Genomic DNA, 26,437 nt, shown 5'->3' with positions numbered 1-26,437 from the left:
AAGATATAAAATTTTCATGGGGCAAGTGGTTATGATCTGCATGTTTAAGATTGCACAGGCAGATTTAAACAATAGCACCAAAATATTAATGTTTCCAAAGGAACTTGACAGTGCAGACACTGAAAGGTTGATTCCCCCGACTGGGAAATCTAAAACACAGGTAACAGCCTCGGGCTAAGGGTAGTGATCATGTCAGAAAGATGACCTGACCTTGGGTAACAAAGGAAATTAGGGATAGTAAAGGTCCGAGGAATGGGCATTCAATTTGGCCAACAAAACCGGCAACAGACATGAAGATTACAAGCAGTTTCGATTTCAATAAACAAGGACAAAGGGATTGATTAAACAAGGGAAAATAGAGCATAAGAGCACATTTGCAGGGAACATACAAACTGATTGCAAATGTTTTTATGGGTAGGTGAAGAGGAATAGATCAGAAAACACAAATGTATGGCGCTTACGGTCAGACATGGGCAAAGTTAATAATGTGGAACAGATGCAGACTGATAAATATATATTTTGTTTCTGTCTTCATAAAGGAAATAAATAATAAAGTGCCAAAAAAAAAAGAAATGCTGGGCTAATGAGAGGGAGCAAATGAAGGCAGTCCACATTAGAAAATGGTGCTATCACAAATAACCAAACATTGTTTTTGTCTATCAACAAATCATCATGAATTTTTTTTTTCTTTTTAATTACTGACCAGCCTGGAAAATCAGCTGTGTGGTCAACTGAATATTTACATGCAAAGCTCATTACAAGCAATGTGAACCATCAGAAACTGAGGTATAGGTCTGGAGAGCAGGAAGAGGCTAAATCAAAATGGAGTTGGAGGGGGAAATAAAGCACTTTACCCCCTGCAGTACCCATCTCTCTATGATATGAACTCACCTCTTAAATACAATATCCAATAAGCATCACATGCTCTCAATCAATTCTGGAGATGATCTATTTTATCCCTCAAGGAACCTGCATTTCTAAGACTGACAAACTCGAGATTACAAGTATTATGGGGTTATTCTTAAATTTAAGCATGTGGCTGCTCTACATTAATATTTACGCTTCACATTAACATACCATGATCCGAAAGCCTTTTTCTCTCACTTTTCTCAGATAACACTTCCTGTTAGTTTCCTTTTTGTCTTTTCCATTTTCTACTTTTGGTGCTACTAAGACAAAGTCAACTTTATTCTGAAACATAAGAATATCATAAATTAGAAAACTATCAGCATATAATGAATGTTTTTCTTACAGTGAGCTCCATTTCCCAACAAATTTGTATTGCATTTAACTTGGATATGTCGGCTGGTGTAGAGTGGAAGGAGGTCTAATTTGCTTCTCATTACTCCTAACTTGAGTATTGGATGTGGCAGCTGAGAAAGAGCTTGAATTCCTGTTGTAAGCAATGATGCAAGGTTGACGAAGGAATGCACACAAAATTTTATCCTTTTATTGTTAAAGTACTTAATACAACGGTGTAAGCAGAACCATTTCTTACCTCATCCTAAAAATACATGATTGAACAATGTAGAGAGAGCTCCAATCCATCATAAACTGACTTTAAAGTGTTTGATGGGTCACTTCTAAGGTCTAATCTATTTTTGGCTTCTTACTGCAGAGCTCAGTATAATGCACTGACCTGGGACTTTCAACAAGACAAAGTGTTGTGTGCCATATTCTGTTTGTTACTAATTTATTTAGGAGAATTTAATAAGAGGTATAGATTATAAAAGGAGCATAGTCACAGTGAACACAGGAATAGTGAACATAGGAGCGAGAGTAGGCTATTTGGTGCTTCGAGCCAACCTCTGCCAATCATTATGATCATGGTACCATCATCTAACTCAATAGCCTGTTCTTGTTTTTCTCCCATTTACTTTGATCCCTTGGACCTTCTTGAAATCATGCAGTTTTGGCTTTGAGTACCTTGTGTGGTGGCAAATTCCACAGGCTCACCATTGTCAGGGTGAAGAAATTTCTCCTCATCTCAGAGGGCGATTTCAGTGAAGTGAGACCAAGGCCGAGTGACTATACTGCTGTAAAGTTGGTTAACTTAGAAATTTAACTGGTATACCGTAAGTTCAGTTTTCAAATTAAGGTTATATTCGGATAATGGCTTTTAAGTGAATTAAAACAGCTTAATCAAAGGAGGCAGCTGCCTGATCGTAGATATATATTTCAAGATTTTGAAATCTTTTGTCTGAATGAGGTGTTGATTGTTGTATCTAAGAACTGACTGAGCAGATCCATATAAGAAAGAGATGTTTTGCACCATACAGTCAGTGTGGAAAACAGTCAGTGTGAAGGGAGATTTCTGCAGAGTGAGATTAATGCCAAATGAGTCTGTCTTTACCCTGACAATGGTGAGCCAGCAGAATTTGCTACCACACAAAGTACTAAAAGCCAAAATACTGTATGATTTAAATAGCTATTCAATTCACCAGTATATTAGTATCAGCATGGTCCATGCAAAACTTCCACTTGTCCCAATAGAACAGCTTCTTTCGATTCAAGTAGTGGTGCAAGTTCTTTACGAACTGAAACCCATTCCACTCAAACTAATCATTGAACCACACATTTAACTCCATTATATTTACTCTATACCAGTTTTCCCATAGCTCAATGGTAATCCAGATATTTATTACCTTGGACTGTTCACTCTAGATCACATTGGTATCCAACAGCTTCCAGCCCATGCTGTGATCAATATCGTTTTTATAAATTAATTGTTCTAGATTCCCTACTTTGTTCTTATATATTAAAAAGTCACCAATGTCAAATCATATGCTTAACCAATACTTTTTTAAGAAAAAGAGAAGAAAAACACTGGAAATCTAATTATGAACTGACAATCTTAACTTTACTTTAAAGACTTGAAATATTCTTGAATGTTGGAGCTACACTCATCCAGGCAAGTGGGGTGCAGTTCATCGCACTCCTAACTTGTGCCTTATAAATGGTTGACAGGCACTGAGGAGCCAGGTAGTTACCCTCTGCAGATTCCTAATCTTTTAAAAGCACAGCATGTGGCTATTCCAGTTGAGTTTCTTTTCAATGGAAACCCCCAGGACACTGGTAGTGGTGGAATGCCATTAAATGACAAAGGTGGTTACATTACCTCTTATTGGAGATGCTCATTGTCTGACATTTGTGTGATGTGAATGTTATTTGCCACTTGTCAGACCAAGCCTGATATTATCCAGATCTTGTTGCATTTAAACATGGACTGATGAGTTGGAAATGGTGCTGAACAATGTGCAAATATCTGCACTTCTGACCCTATAATGGACAGAAGGTCACTGATGAAGCAGCTGGACATGATTGAGCCTAGGAACTATCCTGAGGATCTCCTGCAGAGATGTCCTGGGGCTAAGATTGAACTCCAACAATCACAATCATCTTCCTATATGCTGGTATGACTCCAACTAGCAGAGCATTTGCCCCCGATTTTCATTATTTCCTTTATGTTGTATCCAGTCAAGTGTCGCCTTGATGTCACCTCCCCTCTGGAATTCAGTTCTTTTGTTTATGTTTGCAACAAGACTGTAATAAGGTCAGGAGCTGAGTGGCCCTGGAAAACCCAACTGGATATCAGTGAGCAGATTATTGCTGATGAGGTGCTTCTTGATGGCATTGTTGATGACACCTTCCATCGTTTTACTGATGATCAAGAGTAGACAAATTGAGTCATGATTGGCCGCGTTGGATTTGTCCTTTGTTTTGTGCACAGGGCATACCTGGGCAATTTCCACATTGCCAGGTAGATGCCAGTAATATAACTGTCCTGGAACAGCTTGGCTTGGGGAATGTCAAGTTCTGGAGCACAAGTCTTCATCACTGTTCCCAGATAGTTGTCAAAACTCATTGATTAAACATCTATCACATGTAGGTCAGATCAAGTGAGGATAGCAGATTTCCTTGCCTGAAGTACAATAGTGAGGCAGATAGGTTTTTCCAACAATGGTGATCTCTAGCTTTTTAATTCCAAATATTCTATTAAATTCAAATTCCACCATCTGGGATTTGAACCAGATCCTCAGGACATTAGAGTTTTGGGATTAATAGTCTAGCGGTAATACAACCAGGCCATTACTTCCCCTGACTGCACAGAAAGGTAAAGTCAGTGGGCAAAAACTTGGCAGATGGACATAATGTGGAAAAATGTGAGGTTATGCACTTTGGTGGGAAGAATGGATATTCACTAGGTTGATTTGGGGTATGGATTCTAATGTGAGGACAGGTTGAATAGATTGGGCTTGTACTTATTAAAATTATAAAGAATGAGAAGCAAACTTATTGATTTATACAAAATTCTTAAAGAATTTAACAGGGTATGTGCAGAAGGGTTGTGTTCCCTTGAGAGAGAATCTAAGACCAGATAGTATAATCTCAGAATTAGAGGTTGTCAAAAGAAGTCAGTGATGAGGAGAAATTTCTTCTGTCAGAGGGTAGTGAATCTGTAGAATTCTTGATCACAGAGGGCTGAAGAGCCTGGTCAGTGATTTTTGTTTGTATACATTTGTGGGACTTGGGCATCGCTGGCTGGCCAGCATTGATAGCCCATCCCAATTTGTCCTTGAGAAGCTGGTAGTGGGCTGCCTTCTTGAATCACTGCAGTCCACTTGCTGTGGGTTGACTCACAATGCCAGTAGGGAGGGAATTCCAGTATTTTGACTGTGAAGGAACGGTGGTGTATTTCTAAGACAGGGTGGTGAGTGGCTTGGAGCTGAATTTGCATGTGGTGGTGGTGTTCCCAAGTACCTGCTGCCCTAGTCCTTCTAGATGGAAGTGGTTGTGGGTTTGAAAGGCACTGTCTAAGGATCTTTGGTGAATTTCTGTGGTGCAATTTGTAGATTGCACACTGCTGCTACTGAGCGCTGATGGTGGAGGGATTGAACGTTTGTAGATGTGGTGCCAATCAAGCGGGTTGCTTTGTCCTGGATGGTGTCAAGCTTCATGAGTGTTGCTGGAGCTGCACACATCCAGGCAAGTGGGGAGTATTTCATCAGACACCTGACTTGTGCATTGTAGATGATGGATAAACTTTGGGGTGTCAAGAACTGAATTATTCACCCTGGTATCCCAAGCCTTTGACCTGCTCTTATAGCCACGGTATTTATATGGTGAGTCCAGTTGAATTTCTGGTCAGTGGTAACCCCAAGGCAGTTGACAGTGGGGAATTCAGGATGGTAATACTATTGAATATCAAGAGGCGGTGGTTAGAGTGTCTCTTATTGCTTATGGTCATTGTCTGGCATTTGTGTGGCATAACTGTTACTTGCCACTTGCTCAAGCCTGGATATTGTCCAGATTTCGTTGTATTTGAGCATGGACTGCTTCAGTATCTGAGGTGTCGCAAATATATTCAAGGATGAGAAAGACATGTTTAACCAATATGGAATCAAGGGTTACGGGAAAAAGGCTGGAAAATTATGAGAGAACTGTTAGATCTGCTGTGATCTAATTGAATGGTGGAGCAGACTTGATGGGATAAATTCGTGAAGAAGGGCTTATGCCCGAAACATCGATTCTCCTGCTCCTCAGATGCTGCCTGGCCTGCTGTGTTTTTCCAGCACCACATTTTTCAACATTGATGGGTTAAATGGTCGACTTCTGCTCCTATGTTTTATGGTCTTACAGAGTATTAATTGTCTTCTAACTAATGAGGTATCTGAATGGCAGGGTTCAATGCACCAGAGTGAAAGGGAAAAAGGAGGGAGGTGGGGTACTGTTCTGGCGCAATGCTAGTATCCCTACTCCTGGCTTCAAGTCTCACTTGCTCCAGAGGTTTATAATAACATTTCTCAACAGGTTCACTAGAAAAATAGGTTAAATTTTAAAAAGTGCCAATTTTTTATAGAATACAGTTAAATGAGTGAGCAGTTAAAAAACATTTACTCTTCTTCTACATACAATGTAAACTAGTTCTATTTGTTACTCTTCTATTTTCATTGGTATTCGATAATTAAACAAATTAGATTTAATTAAATCTTTGAAAAAATAATAAAAAGGAATTACCAAAATATCATTATCTTCAAGCAGCGGGTATTCCTCTTCATTGTGGGGTACAATGTAAATCATTTCATTCTGCAAATAAAGATATTAGAGAGTTATTAACTGGCTAAGGGCTGTGTTCAAACCTGTAACCCAAGTGCCTGAGACACTAATTTTCACAAACTGTGCCATTTTTCATGAATAATGTGATGGAATTATTCTGTTATGTCATCATGTCATGAAACATTCCTTGTGTAAAAAGATTTGGATGAAAAACATAAACAGCAACAGAAAATAATGTTCTTGCACAAAATGTCAACGCCATTATTAACATTCAGCTTTCACCCTGCCTCTTGACAGCAGCTGTTAGAGGACCCAACAACCACAGGTGTAGATTGTCCAAAGGAGCTTGTAAACATGTTGAGTTCTGTACCTAAAGGTATGTCTGGGACACTGCCTCTTTACCTCCACCATAAATAGGGCATGGAGGCAAGTCCTGGTCCAACCCAGGCCCATCACTCTGTTGGCACCAATTTGATCAACACCAGCAAACCAAATCCCCAAGGAATCCAAAGCTGCGACAACACCCAGTTTTGGAGCTATGGTTAGTGATGATAGAGGCTCCAATTTCTATTAAGTGGGTGACCAGGTATCTCTTTTGCTCATACAGCCTGCCATTGGAATATATTGGAAAGATTTACAGAATGACAAAGTCTGCCTGTTTTGCCACATTATGCATGTGTCTTCCTTGGGCTATCATGCCCTGTAGTGGGACTTTAACCCAGAGCCTCTGGCTAATATACGAGGACTGTGCCACCAGAACTTACTTACCCACCAGCTATATTCAGTTTAACACAATTAATGTACAATTTACAGATTTCATTCCCTGTTTAAATAAAAATTAAAGCTAAGGTGAAAATCTAAAACTTCAAAACAAGTGCTATTCAAAAATATGCTTTTAGAGGAAGAGTCACCATTTTAAGCAAGTTCATTTAAAATTGATGACGTAGTTTAGATTTAAAACTTGCGAACAACTGCCTTGATCAAGATCACATGGTTAAGCTCATCTATTACAGACTAGTTAGGTCAGTTTAAGTTTATTGGTGGGGAAGCTTCAAGATACAATTATTTGGGATAGAATTAGTTGCCACATTGGCAAAGGTGGGTTGATTAGTAAGAGTCAGCATGTAGAGGACATTGGTTAGGCCACTGTTGGAATATTACGTGCAATTCTGGTCTCCTTCCTATCGGAAAGATGTTGTGAAACTTGAAAGGGTTCAGAAAAGATTTACAAGGATGTTGCCAGGGTTGGAGGATTTGAGCTACGGGGAGAGGCTGAACAGGCTGGGGCTGTTTTCCCCGGAGCATCGGAGGCTTAGGGGTGACCTTATAGAGGTTTACAAGATTATGAGGGGCATGGATAGGATAAATAGACAAAGTCTTTTCCCTGGGGTGGGAGAGTCTAGAACTAGAGGGCATAGTTTTAGGGTGAGAGGGGAAAGATATAAAAGAGACTTAAGGGGCAATTTTTTCATGCACAGGGTGGTACGTGTCTGGAATGAGCTGCCAGAGGATGTGGTGGGGGTTGGTACAATTGCAACATTTAAGAGGCATTTGGATGGGTATATGAATAGGAAGGGTTTGGAGGGATATGGACGGGTGCTGGCAGGTGGGACTAGATTGGGTTGGAATATCTTGTCGGCATGGACAGGTTGGACCGAAGGGTCTGTTTCCATGCTGTACATCTCTATGACTCTATGACTCTATGCATTTCTAAAGTGGAAATCATGTTTAATTAACTTGCTGAGTTTTTGGAAGAGGCAACAGAAAGCCTTGATGAGAGTAAATTAATGATGCTGTGTTCATGAACTTTCAAAAGGCATTTGATTTAGTGTCACACATTAGGCTTGAGAGGAAAGTTTTAATTCATCGAACAAGTCATTGAATACACTATCTACAAATTTGCTCACAACACCACTGTTGTAGGCTGGATATCAAACAATGACGATGATTCAGAAAACAGGAAGGAGATAGAGTGCTTGGTGTCATGGTGGAATAGTAATCCCCAAAGGGTGGCACGGTAGCTCAGTGGTTAGCACTGCTGCCTCACAGCACCAATGTCCTAGGTTCAATTCCAGCCTCAGGTGATTGTCTGTGTGGAGTTTGCACATTCTCCTCATGTCTGCGTAGGTTTCCTCCGGGTGCTTCGGTTTCTTCCCACAGTCCAAAGATGTGCAGGTTAGGTGAATTAGCCATGCTAATTTGCCCATAGTGTTAGGTGCATTAGTTAGAGGGAAATGGGTCTGGGTGGTCGGTGTAGACTGGTTGGGCCGAAGGGCCTGTTTCCACGCTGGGGGGAATCGAATTGAATCTAATCTATTCTGTATCTCACTGTCCACCAAAGAACTGATCATTGACTTCTTAAAGAAAGGAGGATGACATGCTCCTACCTACAACAATGGGGCTGAGGTGGAGAGGGTCAAAAGCATCCTAGGAGTGATGATAACCAACAATCTGTCTTGAACCTCCCATGTAGATGTGATGGTCAAGAGGGCACAACAATGCCTCTTCTTCCTGAGGAGTCCTAAGAAATTCAACATGTCCATAAAGACCCTCATCAACTTTTACAGATGCTCCATCGAAAGCATTCTATCTGGGTATATAACGGCTTGGTACGGCAACTGCTCTGCCTGGACCATAAGAAACTACAGGAAGTTGTATGCATAGTCCAAGCCATCACCCAAGCCAACCTCTCATCTATGGACTTCGTCTACACTTCTTGTTGCCGTGGAAAGGCTGCCAACATCATCAAAGACCCCTCCCACCCAAGTTACACTCTCTTCCAACCTCTTCCGTCAGGAAAAAGATATAGAAGAGCACACGCACCAACAGGTTCAAGGACAACTTCTTCCCTGCTGTTATTAGTCTATTGAATGGACCTCTCTAACTTTAAATCTAATGTTGACCTTGCTTTTGTTCACTTCCTATGTAGTCCTAACTTTGTATATCTCATTTGGTCTAAACTCCCTCTGATCTATATGTCCTTGTTTGTTATGATCTACCTGTAATGTTCACAAAACAAAACTTTTCACGTACATGTGCCAACAATAAATCAAATCAATTTTTTTTAAAAATAGCAACACAGAAACAAAACTGATTAAGTGATAGAAAATAGAATAATGATCAATGGATATTTTTCAAGCTGGGGGAAGATTTGTACTGGAGTGTTCATTTTTCTATACTATATAGCTAAATGAGTGAGATGGATGGTATTGGAGCCTTTGCTTTTCTTGATATATATTAATGGACATTGGGAGATAAGCAATAAATATGTACAAATAAAAAAAAGTTTCATTTTGTGTGGCAACTAAAATTACAGTGCACATTTTAAGATTATGGGCTCAATTCTTTCAATAGTTCGATAGTGGTGCTGAAGTGTAAATTAGAGTTGCATGACAGAACCATCCAGAAGTCCTTGCTGACTCTACAGGAACCACTGAGAAAGGTTAAACTTCCAATTATCCTGCCGTTATCTGGTGCCTAAAAGGTTCCAAGAATGGTTACCACTTCTAGTTACCACCAGAGAATTTGGAGGGATCACTTTGCTTAATGGTTAGTCAGGAAAACTTAGAGAAATTAAAATCTGCTTAAGTTCTAGTCAAGTATAAAACTGTCCACCAGCACAGCCCTTCATCTTCCGCATCCCTTTCCCAGACCTGGCCACTCCCTAATCTTCTTTGTTCCTGTCTAAATTGGACCCCTCTCCTGACCCTGAAATAGGGACTCTGTTTCCCCCCCACCCCTCACTGAAAGGCAAAGATGTCTCCCATTTAAGATGGATATGAAGAGAATATTTTTATTTTGGAGAATGATTAGTCTGTCGAATGTCTTCCCCTGAGGACAGTGAAGGCTGTGTGGATGAATTTATTCAAGGTTGAGTTATTTAGATATAACAGACAGGAACATTAGAGTTACGGTGGACAGACAGAAAAGTAGAGTTGAGTCCTCAGCCAGATCAGCCATCCTTATTGAATGGGACATCAGCTTGAAGGCTGAGTCCTGCTGCTAAGTCTTGCACTGTACTTTATTATTACAATAAATGCAATTTTTGGAACATACTGCACATGTGGGAGCTGTTACTAGAATGCTGGTATTGGTGCCAAGACAGAAACCAGATTGTCTTGTAGCAGTTCTTGGATTTGCAGAATTAGTCAAAATTTGTTTTGTTGTATGGGGAGTTTGTGATACTGAGGTTTAAGTTGGAGAAGATTATTAATACCAAGAATCAAATTTTATATGCTCTCCACTGTGAATATTCAATGGAACATATTTGATATGGTCCATCAGTCTTTGGGATGTACAGCTTAAATACCTGGCATCATACAGACACCTAAACTCTGAAGCCACATTACTCGTTTGTATGCTCCTTTGTCCAATGTTCCTTTGTCCAAACAAGGTTTCAAGAACTATCCAACTATACATGTGAGAATAAAAATTTTCAGTAGAGGAAAGGAAGATACGTATATTTTTAGATTAGATTCCCTACGGTATGGGAACAGGCCTTCAGCCCAACAAGTCCACACTAACTCTGTGAAGAGTAACCCACTCAGATCCATTCCCCTATGTTTACCTCTGACTAATGCACCTAACACAATGGGCAATTTAGTATGGCCAATTAACCTGGCCTGCACATCTTTGGATTGTGAGAGGAAACCCACATAGACAGGTGCGCAAGGTGGGAATCGAACCCAGATCCCTGGCACTGTGAGGCAGCAGTGTTAACCACTGAGCCACTGTGCCATCCTGTTGTTTGAATAAATGTACCATTTTACTACCAATCTGTACAGACTAGAAAAGACCCCAATTCTGATCTTGTACTGAACTAATATATGTCAGTGAAGAGACAACAGTGACGCAACAGCTGGGGTGAATTCTTCAAACCTTTTGGAAAGATCCAAAACATGCTGAGACTAATATGAGCAATCCTGAAAGGGATAAATTATTTTTTATTTAATTCAAAACTTACTATTGTTCCCATAGAAGCTGAAGAAATATACATTGATTTTTTTCTTTAGACCATCAAAAATCTCAGGGTGCCTTAACAGCGTTGTCAGCTGTCTGTCAAGTTACGGGTGATGTCAACTTGGGGTAATTGAGTAAACAGGCAGATTCCCATCCTGAAGATCTTTGGACACATTGTGATTTATAATTACCCATTTGATGTAAAGTGAGAAGAAAGCAGGTCATCCATACACCTGATTTTATTTTGCCTTGAAGTCGATGTAAAACCGGAATCAGATTTCCAGATATTTCGGACTTGTGTATTGGAAGCTTTAGTTTAGTTGCTAAAATAATAAGTCAATATTCTGTCACTTCTGTTGAAATCTAAAAGTAGATTGGTTATAACTAGCATCTTGTTGCAGAGTTTATCTACTGAATTTCTGCTTTCCTGGCAATTTATAGGCATGTCCAATGGCATTCTCCATGAATAACTGATTTCATGAATCAACTTTGTATTACAAAAATAGTCCCAATAAAATTTTGTTTCTGATAAAGTCAAGACTTATTTGTACATATCATATCTTTTTATTTTTCTAAAGTTTTGAGTGAGGACTGAAATGGGAAAAGGACTGGAAATAGCACTGGTTGATTACTTGAACAGTATGCAAGAGTTTGGAGAAAAAGTGGGAGATTGGCATTAGGTAAAGATGTTTTTTTAAACAGCCAGTGCAGGCATGATGGGCTGAATGGACTTCTTCCTTGCTGTGTCGATTCAGTGGTGATTCTGTGACTGTCTTAACACCAAGGACTATAGAAGGATTTGCTACATTTCTAAAAAGCAAGGCACTGAAACTCATTGTAAGTCAAGTTTACACTGCTTCTTTGTTCAGACAGTGAGGGAGAACAATTATTTGTCGACGGGCCAGCTCTAGGGGATGCATAAAAAGGGAGATTCAACTGGCAACAAGTAATCAATTAGCTTGTGGAGTTGTGACCAGTTGTGGATGACAAAGGCATAAGTCTGACAACAACAATCTGATTGATAACTGAACAGCTTATGGGTGTGAAGGATACTGGCAGAAGCCTTTGACCTACAGAAGGGAGGCAGTATGACTTTCTCTCTAGTACAATACCTAAAGTCTAAAGAAAGCCAGTTTATTTCTAGTTAATGTATTAATTACCTGCGCCTACTGTGAAGGACTTAGAGAAGATAGATTGAAGAACTGCAGCTCCTGGCAAGCAAAATAATCTCTCAACCAATACAGTGGACTGGGGCCATTGGGCTGCTTCCCAAGATTTTCCTTTCACACATAACACCAATTTTCTTTTGTCTGATTGTGTCTGTCTATATGTGTGGCTAGTGGTGTTTTAACTGTTACAATTATATGTCAATAATTCATTGTTGTTTATCTGTAGTTAGAAACTACTTATTTTTATAAATAGTAGCTCTTGTTAAGAATAGAAACATGGAATGTAAATTGTGGAATTTGACTGGTAAGTTGTGGATTTTGCGAGCTTCTAAAAAAATTTAACTTATCATTTCAAGAATGCTACCCCAGTGAGGCATGACAAGATTTGGGCACTCTTACTGGAATTAACTTTAAAATTGAGACAATGATGGTGTAGCATTAGTAAATAACACTGGCAAGGAGAACGCCATATTCTGTACTGCATTTAAGAAATGGCCCTGGAAACGGCAAAGGATTTCCTGCAGGTGGCAGAGTTGTCCTCAGCTATCATAAGTGAATTTTCAAAGCCCAAGCTGATGGAATTAGTACGAACTGAAGGTAGCACTGCCTGGCAGAGATATTGGAAGTGTAAGTATGACATTTGGAGTTAGTTAAATACAAGTGAGACCTGCCACTCTGGGTAGTGACACATCAGTAACAGGTAGTATTGGGTTATGGTTAAAGCAGCTTGAGCATGAAGAGAAAATGAAGGAACTAATTCTCAATGTCAAAAAAAAAGACATAAAGTCATACAGCATAAAACAAAGAAAGGGAGAGGGAGATGACAATGTAAATGAAAATAACGTAAAGGGAAAGAGAAGAGTAGCAATATAAGCTTTAAATGACGCAGTTGAAACGGGGGAACTTAGAGGCCAATGCAGATTCTAGTGGGGAGAATCTGAGTCCAAATTTGAAATCCAGTAAAACGATTGCAGAGGCCATACCAAAGTTTGGGAAGAGAATATTGGAGTTAAGAAACTAGCAAGACCAATGAACTGGGCAAATGAAGACTGGGCACTGCTCAAGCAGCATCCTTAATGGTTGAGCTTGGAGAAAAGAGCTCAGATAGAATGAGGTATTCATCATGTGTTGGAAAATCACTTGATTCAACCAAGCCAAAGCAGTTGGAGTTCACCTGAGTAGCAATTACTTCCTAAACTGGACTCATCAATTCAATGTTGTATGGACTACAGAATTATAAATGCAGTCATGTAAACAGATTCATTTCGTGGTGTTAGTAATAGCATTAGCAAATTTGCTGATGATACTAAGCTGGGTGGCAGGGTGAAATGTGATGAGGATGTTAGGAGATTACAGGGTGACCTGGTGAGTGGTCAGATACATCATAGATGCAGTTTCATGTGGATAAATGTATGGTTATCCACTTTGGTGGCAAGATTACTACCTAAATGGAATCAATTTAGGTAAAAGGGCAGTACAGAGAGATCTGGGTGTCCTTGTACACCAGTCAATGAAGGTAAACATGCAGGTACAGCAGGTAGTGAAGAAGGCTAATAGCATGCTGGCCTTCATAACAAGAGGGATTGAATATAAAAGCAAAGAGGTTCTTCTGCAGCTGTACAGGGCCCTGGTGAGACCACACTTGGATTACTGTGTGCAGTTCTGGTCTCCAAATTTGAGGGACATTCTGGCTATTGAAGGAGTGCAGTGGAGGTTCACAAGGTCAATTCCTGTAATGGCAGGATTACCTTACACTGAAAGACTGGAGTGACTGGGCTTGCGTACCCTTGAGTTTAGAAGACTGAGAGGGGATATGATTGAGACATATGAGATTATTAAACGATTGGACACTCTGGAGGTAGGAAACATGTTTCCACTGATGGGTGAGTGCCAAACCAGAGGACACAGCTTAAAAATATGGGGTAGACCATTTAGGACAGAGATGAGGAGAAACTTCTTCACCCAGAGAGTGGTGGCTGTGTGGAATGCTCTGCCCCAGAGGGCAGTGGAGGCCCAGTCTCTGGATTCATTTAAGAAAAAGTTGGATAGAGCTCTCAAGGATTGTGGAATCAAGGGTTATGGAGATAAGGCAGGAACAGGATACTGATTAAGGATGATCAGCCATGATCATATTGAATGGTGGTGCAGGCTTGAAGGGCAGAATGGCCTACTCCTGCACCTATTGTCTATTGTCATTCCCAATTCTGTGATTGTAAAACCATATTAATAGGGTTGGAGGTGCCTTATTCCTTTCTATGAGTGATCTATTGGTAAGTACCATAAACATCAAGGGCTAAAGAAATATTTGCTTTTGTCACATCCAATGGGTTTTACCAATGTCTAATGGGTTTTACTGGAAATTTGTATGTCAATTCAGTATTTTAACTGCACCTTTGAAAAGGTACCAGCCATAGTAGTATAGTCAGCAGAATACAAAATTCTAATAGATGAACCAGTGTTGGCCGCCCTGATTTTTCCAGACTTTTCAAAATGGCAACGTATGCTTGTGACTTAGGTGTAGGGGCAGTCTTGTTACATAATGATGAGTTGGCTTTAAAGAAACCAGTGGAGTATGACTGTAATAAATTAAACCAGTCTTAGAAAAAGTATTCTATCGTAGTAAATGTGGCTTTAGGATTAGTATTGTTTCTTTGGTATTTGAAGTCTATGAAACCAAGAAAATTCTAACAGGACTAGGCAGTATGGATTTTGGAAGGATGCTCCCAATGATGGGGGAGTCCAGAACCAGTGGTCACTGTCTAGGAAATGGGGAAACCATTTAGGACTGAGATAAGAAGAAATTTCTTCACCCAGAGAGTGGTGAGCCTGTGAAATTTGTTCCCCAGAATGCAGTCAAGGCCAAACCATGTTATGATTTCAACTAGGTGTTGAATATAGCAAATGGGCTAAAGGAATCAAAGAATGTGGGGAAAAGTCAGGAACAAGCTATTGAGCTGATTGATCAGCGATGGTCATAATGGATGCATAGCAAGTTCAAAGGGGTGAATGATCTACTTAGGCTCCTATTTTCTATGTTTCCATGTCCAACACATGAACAGACAAACATTACACTCACCATACTCCACAGACATTCATTGAAAAGTACAAAGTTCAAAATGCGAGATTGTTTGCATGGAGTCATTTTGTTTCATTTAATAACCATTTAATGTAAAGGTTATTCACATTGCTGGAAAAGATAATATAATTGCATTGTCTCAAGGGAAAAATGTTTGAATAAGTTAAAGGTTTAAGAAGATTGTATAAGGAGGCAGGGGAAATTGAATGGTTAGGATTCTTATGTTTTGTTGTTTGTGCATCACATATCTTATGATGCAACACATTTTTGAAATTTTGAAATCTACATTTTCATCTTATAAATATAGAAGATATTTATTGTTTACCATTGGGTAAACTTTCGCTTGCTGAAAAAGCAGCAGCCTTCTTTTGAGAGAAGCTCTTGACACTCACCATTCTTTACTTGTGAATCTAGACAGAATTTGCAGATAGGCTAGTCTACGTATGGGGTATCTTGGTTCTCTGCCAATGTGTGCACAAACATTTTCCAGTATACAGTAATCTCCTCGGAAATATGTTCCAGGCGGAGCTGGGTACTGCAGATGCTGGAGATTAGAGTCAAGATTAGAGTGGTGCTGGAAAAGCACAGCAGGTCAGGCAGCATCTGAGGAGCAGGAAAATCGACGTGTAGGGCAAAAGCCCTTCATCAGGAATTGTTTCGGGACCTACCATGGAAGCCCGAAATCGCAGAGAGATGTGAACCTCCTAGTCCCTGGCTCTAGATCGTTCACTTTTATATGTTGGGGCCACGGTAAACTGTGGGTAAGTGAAATTGCAGTAACTGGAGGTTGCCCTGTATTCATTGAATAGTGATCAGAAGTGAGAATCTAGCTGACACTGGTTCCCTGCACACAGTAATTCCTAAGCACTCTAACTGCCCTAACTAGTTCAGTATGCATCAAGATCAAACATTGGACTTGCCCAATCTTGTCTGGTAAATACAATAGTAAGAGAGAGACTCACTAAATACAACAGCCTTGCTCTGTGTAATTATCTGTACTGTATTCATAAATAAAACTTTGCATTTAGAGGAACATATTTTATTCCCGAGGTCAATGTTAGTTTTTATGCATTTAATATGTTGTTTGTAACCACCAAGGTTCCTCACAGCCAGCAATATATTGAAAGTGGCTTGTTGGAAGTGCAGACTCTGTATAAGCAGAAAATCAGCTGATTCAGTAGTCTTGTGAGCTTCTGCCTTCCTCAACAGCCAAGTTACTAAACCATTAAATATTAAAACCAGTGAGTTACCCTCTTCACTTGCCATAGGTCAGATCCCACTCAGAACTCTACTAATAATCAGAAAAACAATGTCACAGATGCTCTTGGATTTTAAGCATTTTCAGCGCCAAAGGGTCTCTGAAAGATTTTTGTTTTGGCATTCTTTCCTGACTTACGTTGCAAGTATATGAATACGTAGGAAAGTTGTGAGGCATGGGGTAAGGAAAGAACCAATGTAGGGTCTGTGATAGAATGGGAGGTAGGAGAGAAATTAGGTAACAAAACAGATTATCATGTAAAAAGTTGAGAGCAGTAGAAAGGATCTGAATTATTGAACTCAAAATTAGTCCAGAAGACTAAAGTGCTTAAACGACAGATGTTGTGTTATCCCTCAAATTTCCATTAAACTTCACTTGAAAGTCTAGAAAGACAAGACAGAAAGGTCAGAATGGGAGTAGGGAAGAGACTTAAAATTAATGGAAAAAGAGCTCAAGGTCATGCTCATGGATTGAGCAGAGGTATCTTCCACATACATCTCTTTCAGTCTGTGTTTGACAACCCCACTATAGAGAAGACCAGATTACGAACAGATAATATCATAAACAAATTAAAGAGGAACAGATAAATTGTTGATTCACCTAAAAAGAGAGCTTGGGGTGCTGGGTAGCTGGAGGTGAAAAACCAGGTGTTGTATTTCAGGGAAGTGGCATGGAACATGAACAGGGAGTTGGAAGGCTATTGAGGAATGATCCAGGATATTGCAGAGGGGATAGTCCCTACAGATTTCTGAAAGAGGTAGTGGATGACATGTTCGATGAGAGAAATAGACCCAGCAGGTAGAATTTAATCCAACCTGTCGTGACAGGAAGCATAGCCATCAAGCCCATTTAATTGCCAGACAGGCTGTAGATCAGTCTACCAACAAAGGGAAAGCCTCCCATGATTAATATAGGGAGGGAAGAAGAAGATGATATTAGGATGTCAATTACTCATTTATGAGCCAATTGATGCCAATTATCCATTTGGTAGTGCTAAGGAGTAAATGCGAATTAAATGGCTTTTTGTGCTCCCTGGAGGCCTCCTTTTTGGGATAGGTCCTCGTAGCATTTCCTGCAGAAGCCATCACAACCAGTGGCACCATGAGAGCTACTGATTCCGATTAGATTGCAGGAATTGGGAAACCTGCTCCCAGTAATCCTAGGGAAGGACCAACACTATCCAGTTAATTTCATCAAGCCACTCAGGTCAAAGCAGCATGTACATCTCCATTGATTTCTAACAGGTGGGAGAGATCCTCAATGCCCATATTAAATCTAGCCCAACACTTCAGATTGGTTAACAATGTCTCTCCTTTTATCCTTAATTCTTCTGGGATGTTCCTATTCCTCAGTTCCTTTGTTCGTTAAGTGATAACTACTCTTTAAGTCATTGGAGTCTATCTTTCAGAATGGTTATACATTATCCTCACCTTTACTTATCCCCTTTCTAATTGATTTCAAATGTTCAGTGATCGTATTTCTCAGTCCTACCTTTGAAGCTCGATTTACCTTTTCATTACAAGCCATTTAGTGTTCAATTCATTCCCTTCTCTGTAAATGTGTGCTTTTAAATATGAGAAGAACAATGTAATTGTAATTTGATATGACATCCTCCTGAGTTAATATGTTCGAAATGCTAATTTCCTATTATGAAGTTCCTATTAGCAAAATACTACACGATAAGACGTGGCTTCACTTCAATCCAAAACTTTCAAGATTTTAAACATAGTATATGCATACTTTACCAAAAGGCTAAACTATAGCACCACCATCTCCATTCTTCAAGAAATCCAGGTTTTAATTCCTCCAATCCTATTACAGCACTGAAAACGTTATAATCAAAGTTGCAAACAACATCCTTTGGTTGGCAAAGATGAACTCTACTTCCTCATTTATATCTGAGTGCAGCCTTTGATACATATTACATTACAATTTTGACCAATAATCCTTTACTGTCTGCCAACTGAGTGGATTTGTTCCCACCTGGTTCCATTCTTACCTATCTAACTATATCCAGAGTGTTACTTGCAATGGTTTCACTTGTTCCAACATCACTGATGTTGTCCTAAAATCTATGCTTGGTCCTTTCCAATTTCACCTATGTGTCATTCCTTAGCAACATCATCCAAAAGCCCAGCATTAGTTTTCATATAACTTGACTACACCTCGCTCTACCAAAATACTACCTATCTTGATTCCTTCTTGTTGCCAAGTTATCTGATTTCTTATCTAATATCCAGTACTGAGTCAGCATTAGTTTCCGCAAATTAAATATTGAAAGGACTGAAGTTCTTGGTGTAAGTCCCCATTTCAAATTCGGTTTCCTAGCTACCAACTCCATTACTTTCTTGGACAACTGTCTGTGACCAATAACAGACTACAAATTGTTCTGCTATAATGTACATTTCATTAATGCAAATTTGCTATAATACGATTGACGAATTAGTGACACTGTTTCTAAAACACAAACTTTTAAAGCATGGGTTAGTTATAACACAATTCCAGCCACATTAGTTTAAATGCTATTACATGATTTTCTTATAACATGGGGTTGCATGTGAACTGAACTATCGTGTTATACCTCGAACTGAGCTTGAGTCTCAGTTTGTGCTCTCACTAATTTCTATTTCTGCCTTAACAGCACCATCCATGTTCACCGTTGCTGAAACCCCTAATTTACCCTTCAACTCAATTACCTTAACATATTCCTGGATGGTCTTGCACAATTGACTGACTGTAAACTGAGTTCATCCACTACTCTCCTGTTCATACCCTAAATCACACTAAGTTCTGTTCAACTTTTGACCATTTGCACACTGCCCTAAATTGGCTCCCAGTCAAGTAATACATTGATTTGAAAATGTTATCCTTATTTTCAAATCTCTCCATTGCTTTGACCCCTCCTATCATTGTACTACATAGAAAAATGGAACATTGGATAGAGTAAAACATAGGAGCAGAATTTTGGCCATTCAAAGAACAAAGCAAGTTACAGCACAGGAACAGGCCCTTCAGCCCTCCAAAGCCTGCGCCGATCCAGATCATCTATCTAAACCTGTCACCTATTTCCTAAGGATCTGTATCCCTCTAATTCCTGCCCATTCATGTATCTGTCTAGATTCATCTTAAATGCTGCTATCGTGCCCGCCTCTACCATCTCCACTGGCAACACATTTCAGGCACACACAACCCTCTACGTAAAGAACTTTCCACGCATTTCTCTCTTAAATTTTTCTCCTCTCACCTTGAACTCATGACCCCTAGTACTTGAGTCCCCCACTCTGGGAAGATGCTTCTTGATATCCACCCTGTCTATACCTCTCGTGATTTTGTAGATCGCAATCAGTCCCCACTCAACCTCCATCGTTCTAATGAATATAATCCTAACCTACTCAACCTCTCTTCATAGCTAGTGTCCTCCGTATCAGGCAACATCCTGGTGAACCTCCTTTGCACCCTTTCCAAAGCATCCACATCCTTTTGTTAATGTGGTGACCAGAACTGTTTGCAGTATTCCAAATGTGGCCAAACCAAAGTGTTATACAACAGTAACATGACCTGCCAACTCTTGTACTCAATACCCTGTCTGATGAAGGAAAGCATGCCGTATGCCTTCTTGACCACTCTATCAACCTGCATTGCCACTTTCAGGGTACAATGGATCTGAACTCCCAAATCTCTTTGTACATCAATTATCCCCAGGGCTTTTCCATTTACTGTATAGTTTGCTCTTGAATTGGATCTTCCACAATGCCTCACCTGACATTTGTCTGGATTGAACTCCATCTGCCACTTCTCTACCCAATTATCCAATGCATCTAAATTCTGGTGCATTCTCTGACAGTCCTCTTCACTGTCTGCTACCCCACCAATTGTAGCATCATCTGCAAACTTGCTAATCAGGCCACCTATACCTTCCTTCAGATCATTTATGTACAGCACAAACAACAGTGGTCCGCACAGTGGTTCAGCCCATCAAATCTGCTGCGCCAATTAATCATGGCTGATAAGTTTCTCAACCCCATTCTCCTGCTTTCTCCCCATAACCCTTGATCCCCTTGACAATCAAGAATCTATCTATCTCAGAATTAAACATGCCTCAATATACCTGGCCTCCACAGCCTTCTGTGGCAGTGAATTCCATAAATTCACCAATCTCTGGCTGAAGAAGTTTCTACCTATCTCCCTTCTAAAAGGTCTTCTCTTTATTCTAAAGCTGTGCCCTTAGGTTCTAGTCTCCCCTACCAATGGAAACAACTTCCCAACATCCACTCTGTCCAGGCCATCAGTATTCTGTAAGTTTCAATTAGATTCCCACCACCCTGCTAAACTCCATTGAATATTGACCCAGAGTCCTCAGACGTTCCTCATATGTTAAGCCCTTCATTCCTGGTACAATTCTCATGAACCTGTATTCTGTATCCTTAGACTGTGACTTCTGGTTCTTGACTCTCTGGTGATCAGGAACATCTTGCCTGCATCTATTCTGTCTAGTCCTGTTAGAATTTTATAGGTTTCTAGATTCCCTCCCTATTCTTCTACATTCCAGTGAATATAGTTCTAAATGATCCAGTCTGTCTTCACACATCTGCCCAGCCATCCCAGGAATCAGTCTGCTAAAGTTTGTTGCATTTCCTCAATAGCTAGAATATTCTTCCTCAGATAAGGAGATCAAAATTACACACAATTCACCAGTGTAGTTTCACCAAGACTCTGAGCAGTTGTAACAAGACATGCCTGTTCCTGCATTCAATCCCTCTCACTATGAAAGCTGACATGCCATTTGCTTTCTTCGCAGCCTGCTGCACTTGCCTGCTTACTTTCACTGCCTGGTGTACAAGGACAGCCAATTCTCATTGCAACCTATCCTTTTCAAATCTATCACCATTTGAATAATAATTTGCCTTCCTGTGTTTGTCACGAAAGTGGATAACATCACATATATCCATAGTGCACTGCATCTGTAATGCATTTTCCCATTCATTCAACTTGTCCATATCACATTAAAACATCTCTGCACTCTCCTGATAACTAATCCAACAAACTTTGCGTTGTCTAAAAACTTGGAAATATTACATTTAGATCCCTCATTTAATTCATTATTATACATTGTGAATAACTGTGTGGCACGGTGGCACGGTGGTTAGCACAATTGCCTCACAGCGCCAGAGACCCGGGTTCAATTCCCGCCTCAGGCAACTATCTGTGTGGAGTTTGCACATTCTCCCCATGTCTGCATGGGTTTCCTCCCACAGTCCAAAAATGTGCAGGTTAGATAAATTGGCCATGCTAAATTGCCCATAGGGTTAGGTGAAGGGATAAATGTAGGGGAATGGGTCTAGGTGGGTTGCTCTTCGGAGGGTCGGTGTGGACTTGTTTCCACACTGCAAGTAATCTAATCTAAACACTGATCTCTGCAGCTACATGAGCAACCCTCCAGTGCATAGGAACTATTCCAGAGTCTGTTGAAAGATGACCACCAATGTATCCCCAATCTCTACAGCCACTTTTTTAAGTACACTGTCCTTTAGATGTACATTATCAAAACTTGGGATTTATTGCCTTTAATCCCATTAATTTTCTCAACACCATTTCCCTACTAATAATAATTTAATTCATTTACTCACCCTCACTAGACCTTGTGTTTCCCAATGTTCTTGGGATGTTATTGTGTGCTCCTTTGCGTAGACAGGACAGAAGTAGGTACTTAATTGCCCTGATATCTCTTTGTTCCCAAATATAACTTTCCCTGTTTCTGACTGTAAGAGACCTATATTTATTTTCATTAAGTTTTTTCTACTGTCCAGCCCCACAACCCTCATAACCGCAGTCATCCAATTGTAACGTTTTTAAAAATTAATTCATTGGCTACTGGCATCACAAGCTAGGCCATCATTTATTGCCCTGAACTGCACAGAGGGCAGTTAAGAATCAAATATATTGTTATGGATCTGGAGTCACATGTAGGCCAGACCAAGTAAGGATGACAAATTTCCTTCTCTAAAGGACATGAGTGAACAGAATGGGTTTTTATGACAATCAACTGTGATTACAGGTACATGGTTGCCATTAGGTTAGCTCTTCTTCCAGATTTCATTGAATCCAAATTTCACTATCTATTGTGATGAGATTCACCTATGTCCTCAGAACATTGGCCTGGACTTCTGAATTGCTAGTCAAGTAACATTATTACTACGCTGTCACCTCCACTATTTCTGGAATTTTCCTAATTTTAAACACTCTGCACTTAGTAGCTATATGCCTTTATTTGCATGGGCCTTAAGCCAAAACACCCAGCATAAGTGTCAGCACCAAAACAGGCTGGAGTTGAAATGTTGGGGTTGTGAGCTTTAAGGTAGCAATGGTCACCAAGGAACTTTGCCCTTCCCTGCTCTCCATCTGAGGGCTCTTCTCCAACTCCTGCTCCCATGCTGAGTCCTCACCCAGAAATCCCAATAAGCAACTATAAGGGATTATAGTGGGAAAATATTTAGGAGGAAGTGGCCTTAGCTTTAGAATTTCTCTACTTGTGTGTGTGTGTATGTCTCTCTCTCTCTCTCTCTCTCTCTCTGCCTCACTTTCCTCTCTTAATACCTCATTTCATCTATCTCATTATGTAATTTATGTCAATCATTTAGTGAAAAGCACTGTGCAAGTTATTCTTATAGTCTAACCACAAAACAACCACAGCAAAACCTGAGAAGAGAAAATTATAAAGTGAGCAAAAGACATTCAGTTGATTGCATTCATTCTTTCTGCATACAACATGCAATCTCTTTTCTAGACTCTACCTAAATAGTCCCTAATTCCCAAACAATAGTCCAGAAATGTATCAAGTCCCACATTTCTAATAATCAACTTTATCTAAGTAATTGGCACTGTAAATACCAACTCCCTGCAGCATTGGGGCATCTGGGCAGAACTTTCAGCAAAGGCTAGTGGATCAGACACCTTATGTGCATCGTTCAAAATTTTCTTTTGCAAATAAAACAAAGAATCAAGCAGTCTGTGAAGAGCCACTGACACATTCCTACCCAGCAAATCCACCACCACTGGACAAAGGGTCAGTCAGACTCAAAACGTCGGCTCTTTTCTCTCCTTCCAGATGCTGCCAGACCTGCTGAAATTTTCCAGCATTTCTCTTTTGGTTTCAAATCCACCACCACATTGAACTTGAAACTTCTGTCCATGTTTCCCTTGAAGTATCCATCTCATCCCTTCTTCACATAATCCTATTCATTGGCTGAATATTTATTAAGATGCATGAGTAATTTTCATTGGGACTCTATCAAATATCTATCTTTGTGCAAATTGAAATCATTCTAAACTGCAGTCTTGCTTGAAACTCATTGAACATTTTTCCTCAGATCGTGTGTTCACAATCTGTATCAGTGAGTTTATAATCAATTGCATCATGCAAATCCAGCATTTAACAACCTGAATATTCCATGTTCCCAATGAAAACAATGATCGAATTTGCATCATATTCTCTGGCAGAGCTAAGAACTCCTCTTACCCAATCTTTGAAATGCTGTGCTGAGGTTTATCTATAATGTTATAATGCAAATGGCTAAACAACCATGTCCTGGTATCAGATATGGTGCCTGAGACTGCATTGGACTTATTTTAAAAGAAAAATAGAGGCATAATTTTCTGGAAATATGAAATTAAACAGGTCGAGCACTTTCCTCCATCGCATGGTGGCTCAGTGGTTAACAGTGCTCCCTCACAGTGCCAGGGTCCCAGGTTTGATTCTAGCTCGGGTGACTGTGTGGAGTTTGCGCATTCTCCCCATGGCTGTGTGGGTTTCCTCCGGGTGCTCCAGTTTCCTCCCACAATCAAAAGATGTACAGGTCAGGTGAATTGGCTGTGCTAAATTGCCCATAATGTTCAGGGATGTGGAGGTTAGGTGCATTAGTCAGGAGTAAATGGAGGGTAATAGGGTAGGGGAATAGATCTGGGTGGGATACTTTTGGAGGTTTGGTGTGGACTTGCTGGACCGAAGGACATGTGGCCACACTGTGGGGATTCTGTGATTGACTCTATGTAACACCACCCATGGATAAAAGCAAATTATTAGAACAGCAAACAGGGGAGTAAATATCGAATTTTAGTTGCATGGTAAACGTTCTTCTCATTTTGCTATCCTTTTTGCTGTCCTCAGACAGCGATTCCACAAAACGTGAGTGTGGAGGAGTTGGTGAGGAACCCCAGTGATGGTCCCTTTTTTTGCGTTAATGGGGCAATATTAGGTCAACTCCTTTAAGGACATGTGCAACACCTCACTAAATTACCCGATCAAATTCATAGGTAACTGAATCGAGAGTGTGATGCTGGAAAAGCACAGCAGGTCAGGCAGCATCCGAGGAGCAGAGAATCGACGTTTCGGGCATAAGCCCTTCATCAGGAATGAGGTCAAGAATGAGTCATTCCTGATGAAGGGCTTATACCCGAAACGTTGATTCTCCTGCCCCTCGGATGCTGCCTGACATGCTGTCATGATTTGGAGCTGTGCTCTTTCAACACCACACTCTGATCTCCAGCATCTGCAGTCCTCACTTTCGCCTCAGAAGTAACTGAGTCTAGCTCAGCCAAGAGAAACCTGCTTTCCAGACTCCTGTTCCAGACACAACCCAGATCCATTCCGAACCCTTCCCAACAAATCAGTTGCTCAAAATAGGCCGTCTACACCTACAAGCATGTGAACTATGTCCTTTTATGCCTGGCAACATCGAAACTAATTTTCGAACTTAATGGCAATTTAATTTTGCTAAGTGTCTTTATAACTAAAAGTGAAACTAAGAAGTTGAATTTTCTCGCAAGAAAGTGAGTTGAACGTTCCTGCTTCTGCCTTACTTTTTAACTTCAAAGCTTGTCCGTACTCGGGTGCCCTGCATTAAAGAGTTCGTGGCCGCTGTTCTCCGACAAGAGATGTAAATAAAACATTTTAATTATCTGTTTTTACCTGTTCCATAGTCTCTGGCTGTAATCTCGAACGACGAATGCTTTACCCAAAGGTACACATGTACCTAAATCCTGCCGATTCCCAGCCAGTTCCGTGTCATTAGTAACATGTAAGTGCCTCCCTCCATGTACAGTCAAAGTTCACCAGCGTCCCCCTTTTTGATACATCTGTATCATGCCCAAAACAATCAAATACGCCTCGAAACTTTTTTTTTGGTGTGGTTAGGCAGCCCCACGATTCCTGAGAAACGCCTTATCAGCATTCACGTTTCCCAACTACAACTTCCTCATTCCAGACCCGAGGCACAAGAATATAAGCGTCTAATCGCAGTGTTGTACCTGTTCTGCGCGCCGGGTGTTCACCAGGAAAGGATCACAGGCATTTACTTCCAACATAGCTGCGTGCCTGACACGTCTAATTGTAAATCCGAAATATGTGACAATTGCATTGAGTACCTAAGAAGGTGACAAGTTCAATTGTATTTGTACTTATCATAATTTTTAAGGCAGTTTATTTTGGAATGAACTTATGGAAATTTTATGAATGAAGTATATTCTCGCAAAAATATTAGGATGGTCAGATAAATTCTGACTCCTGTGATATGGACCAGATCAGACGCCCTCATAATATTATTAAGAAGATAAAGACCTAACTTTTTCTTGTTGTAAAGGCAAGTAAGGGCATTTCATTCCGTACGCAACTCAATTTGAAGCAAAACACACTTTATTCATACATATAGTTAAAATACAACAACAGAAAGAAGAAATTGGAATAACAACTCTATTGGAAATCTTAACAAAACAATAGATTATTTTACTGCAAAGCAACAGTAGTATAGTAATATAGTAACATCCCATCAACAAACCCTTGGCAAAGTCAATAAAATAGATAGTCTCCACATGCAACTTTGCTACCCAGAGAGAAAGACATCAAGGGAAAACTGTGAAACAGGA

General features: G+C 40.1%; 1 protein-coding gene across 2 annotated transcripts in view; it reads right to left on the bottom strand.

Annotated features, from left to right (window-relative positions):
* LOC132824388 (anoctamin-9-like) overlaps positions 1-25,749 on the bottom strand; it is a 128,344-nt gene extending 102,595 nt beyond the window's left edge. For both annotated transcript variants that reach the window (XM_060838810.1, XM_060838811.1), the window contains exons 1-3: positions 25,485-25,749; positions 6,019-6,087; positions 1,078-1,191 (exon numbers count right to left, since the gene is read on the bottom strand). In XM_060838810.1, the coding sequence (XP_060694793.1) occupies positions 1,078-1,191; positions 6,019-6,087; positions 25,485-25,493 (192 nt within the window). In that variant the 5' untranslated portion in view covers positions 25,494-25,749. The remainder of the gene's footprint in view (positions 1-1,077; positions 1,192-6,018; positions 6,088-25,484) is intronic.
* Between the last annotated feature and the right edge of the window lie 688 nt (positions 25,750-26,437).

Source organism: Hemiscyllium ocellatum, chromosome 18, assembly GCF_020745735.1.
Source record: "Hemiscyllium ocellatum isolate sHemOce1 chromosome 18, sHemOce1.pat.X.cur, whole genome shotgun sequence".
NCBI lineage: Eukaryota > Metazoa > Chordata > Chondrichthyes > Orectolobiformes > Hemiscylliidae > Hemiscyllium > Hemiscyllium ocellatum.
Note: the sequence above shows the minus strand (reverse complement) of the source record. Positions and strands in the feature narration are given on the sequence as shown.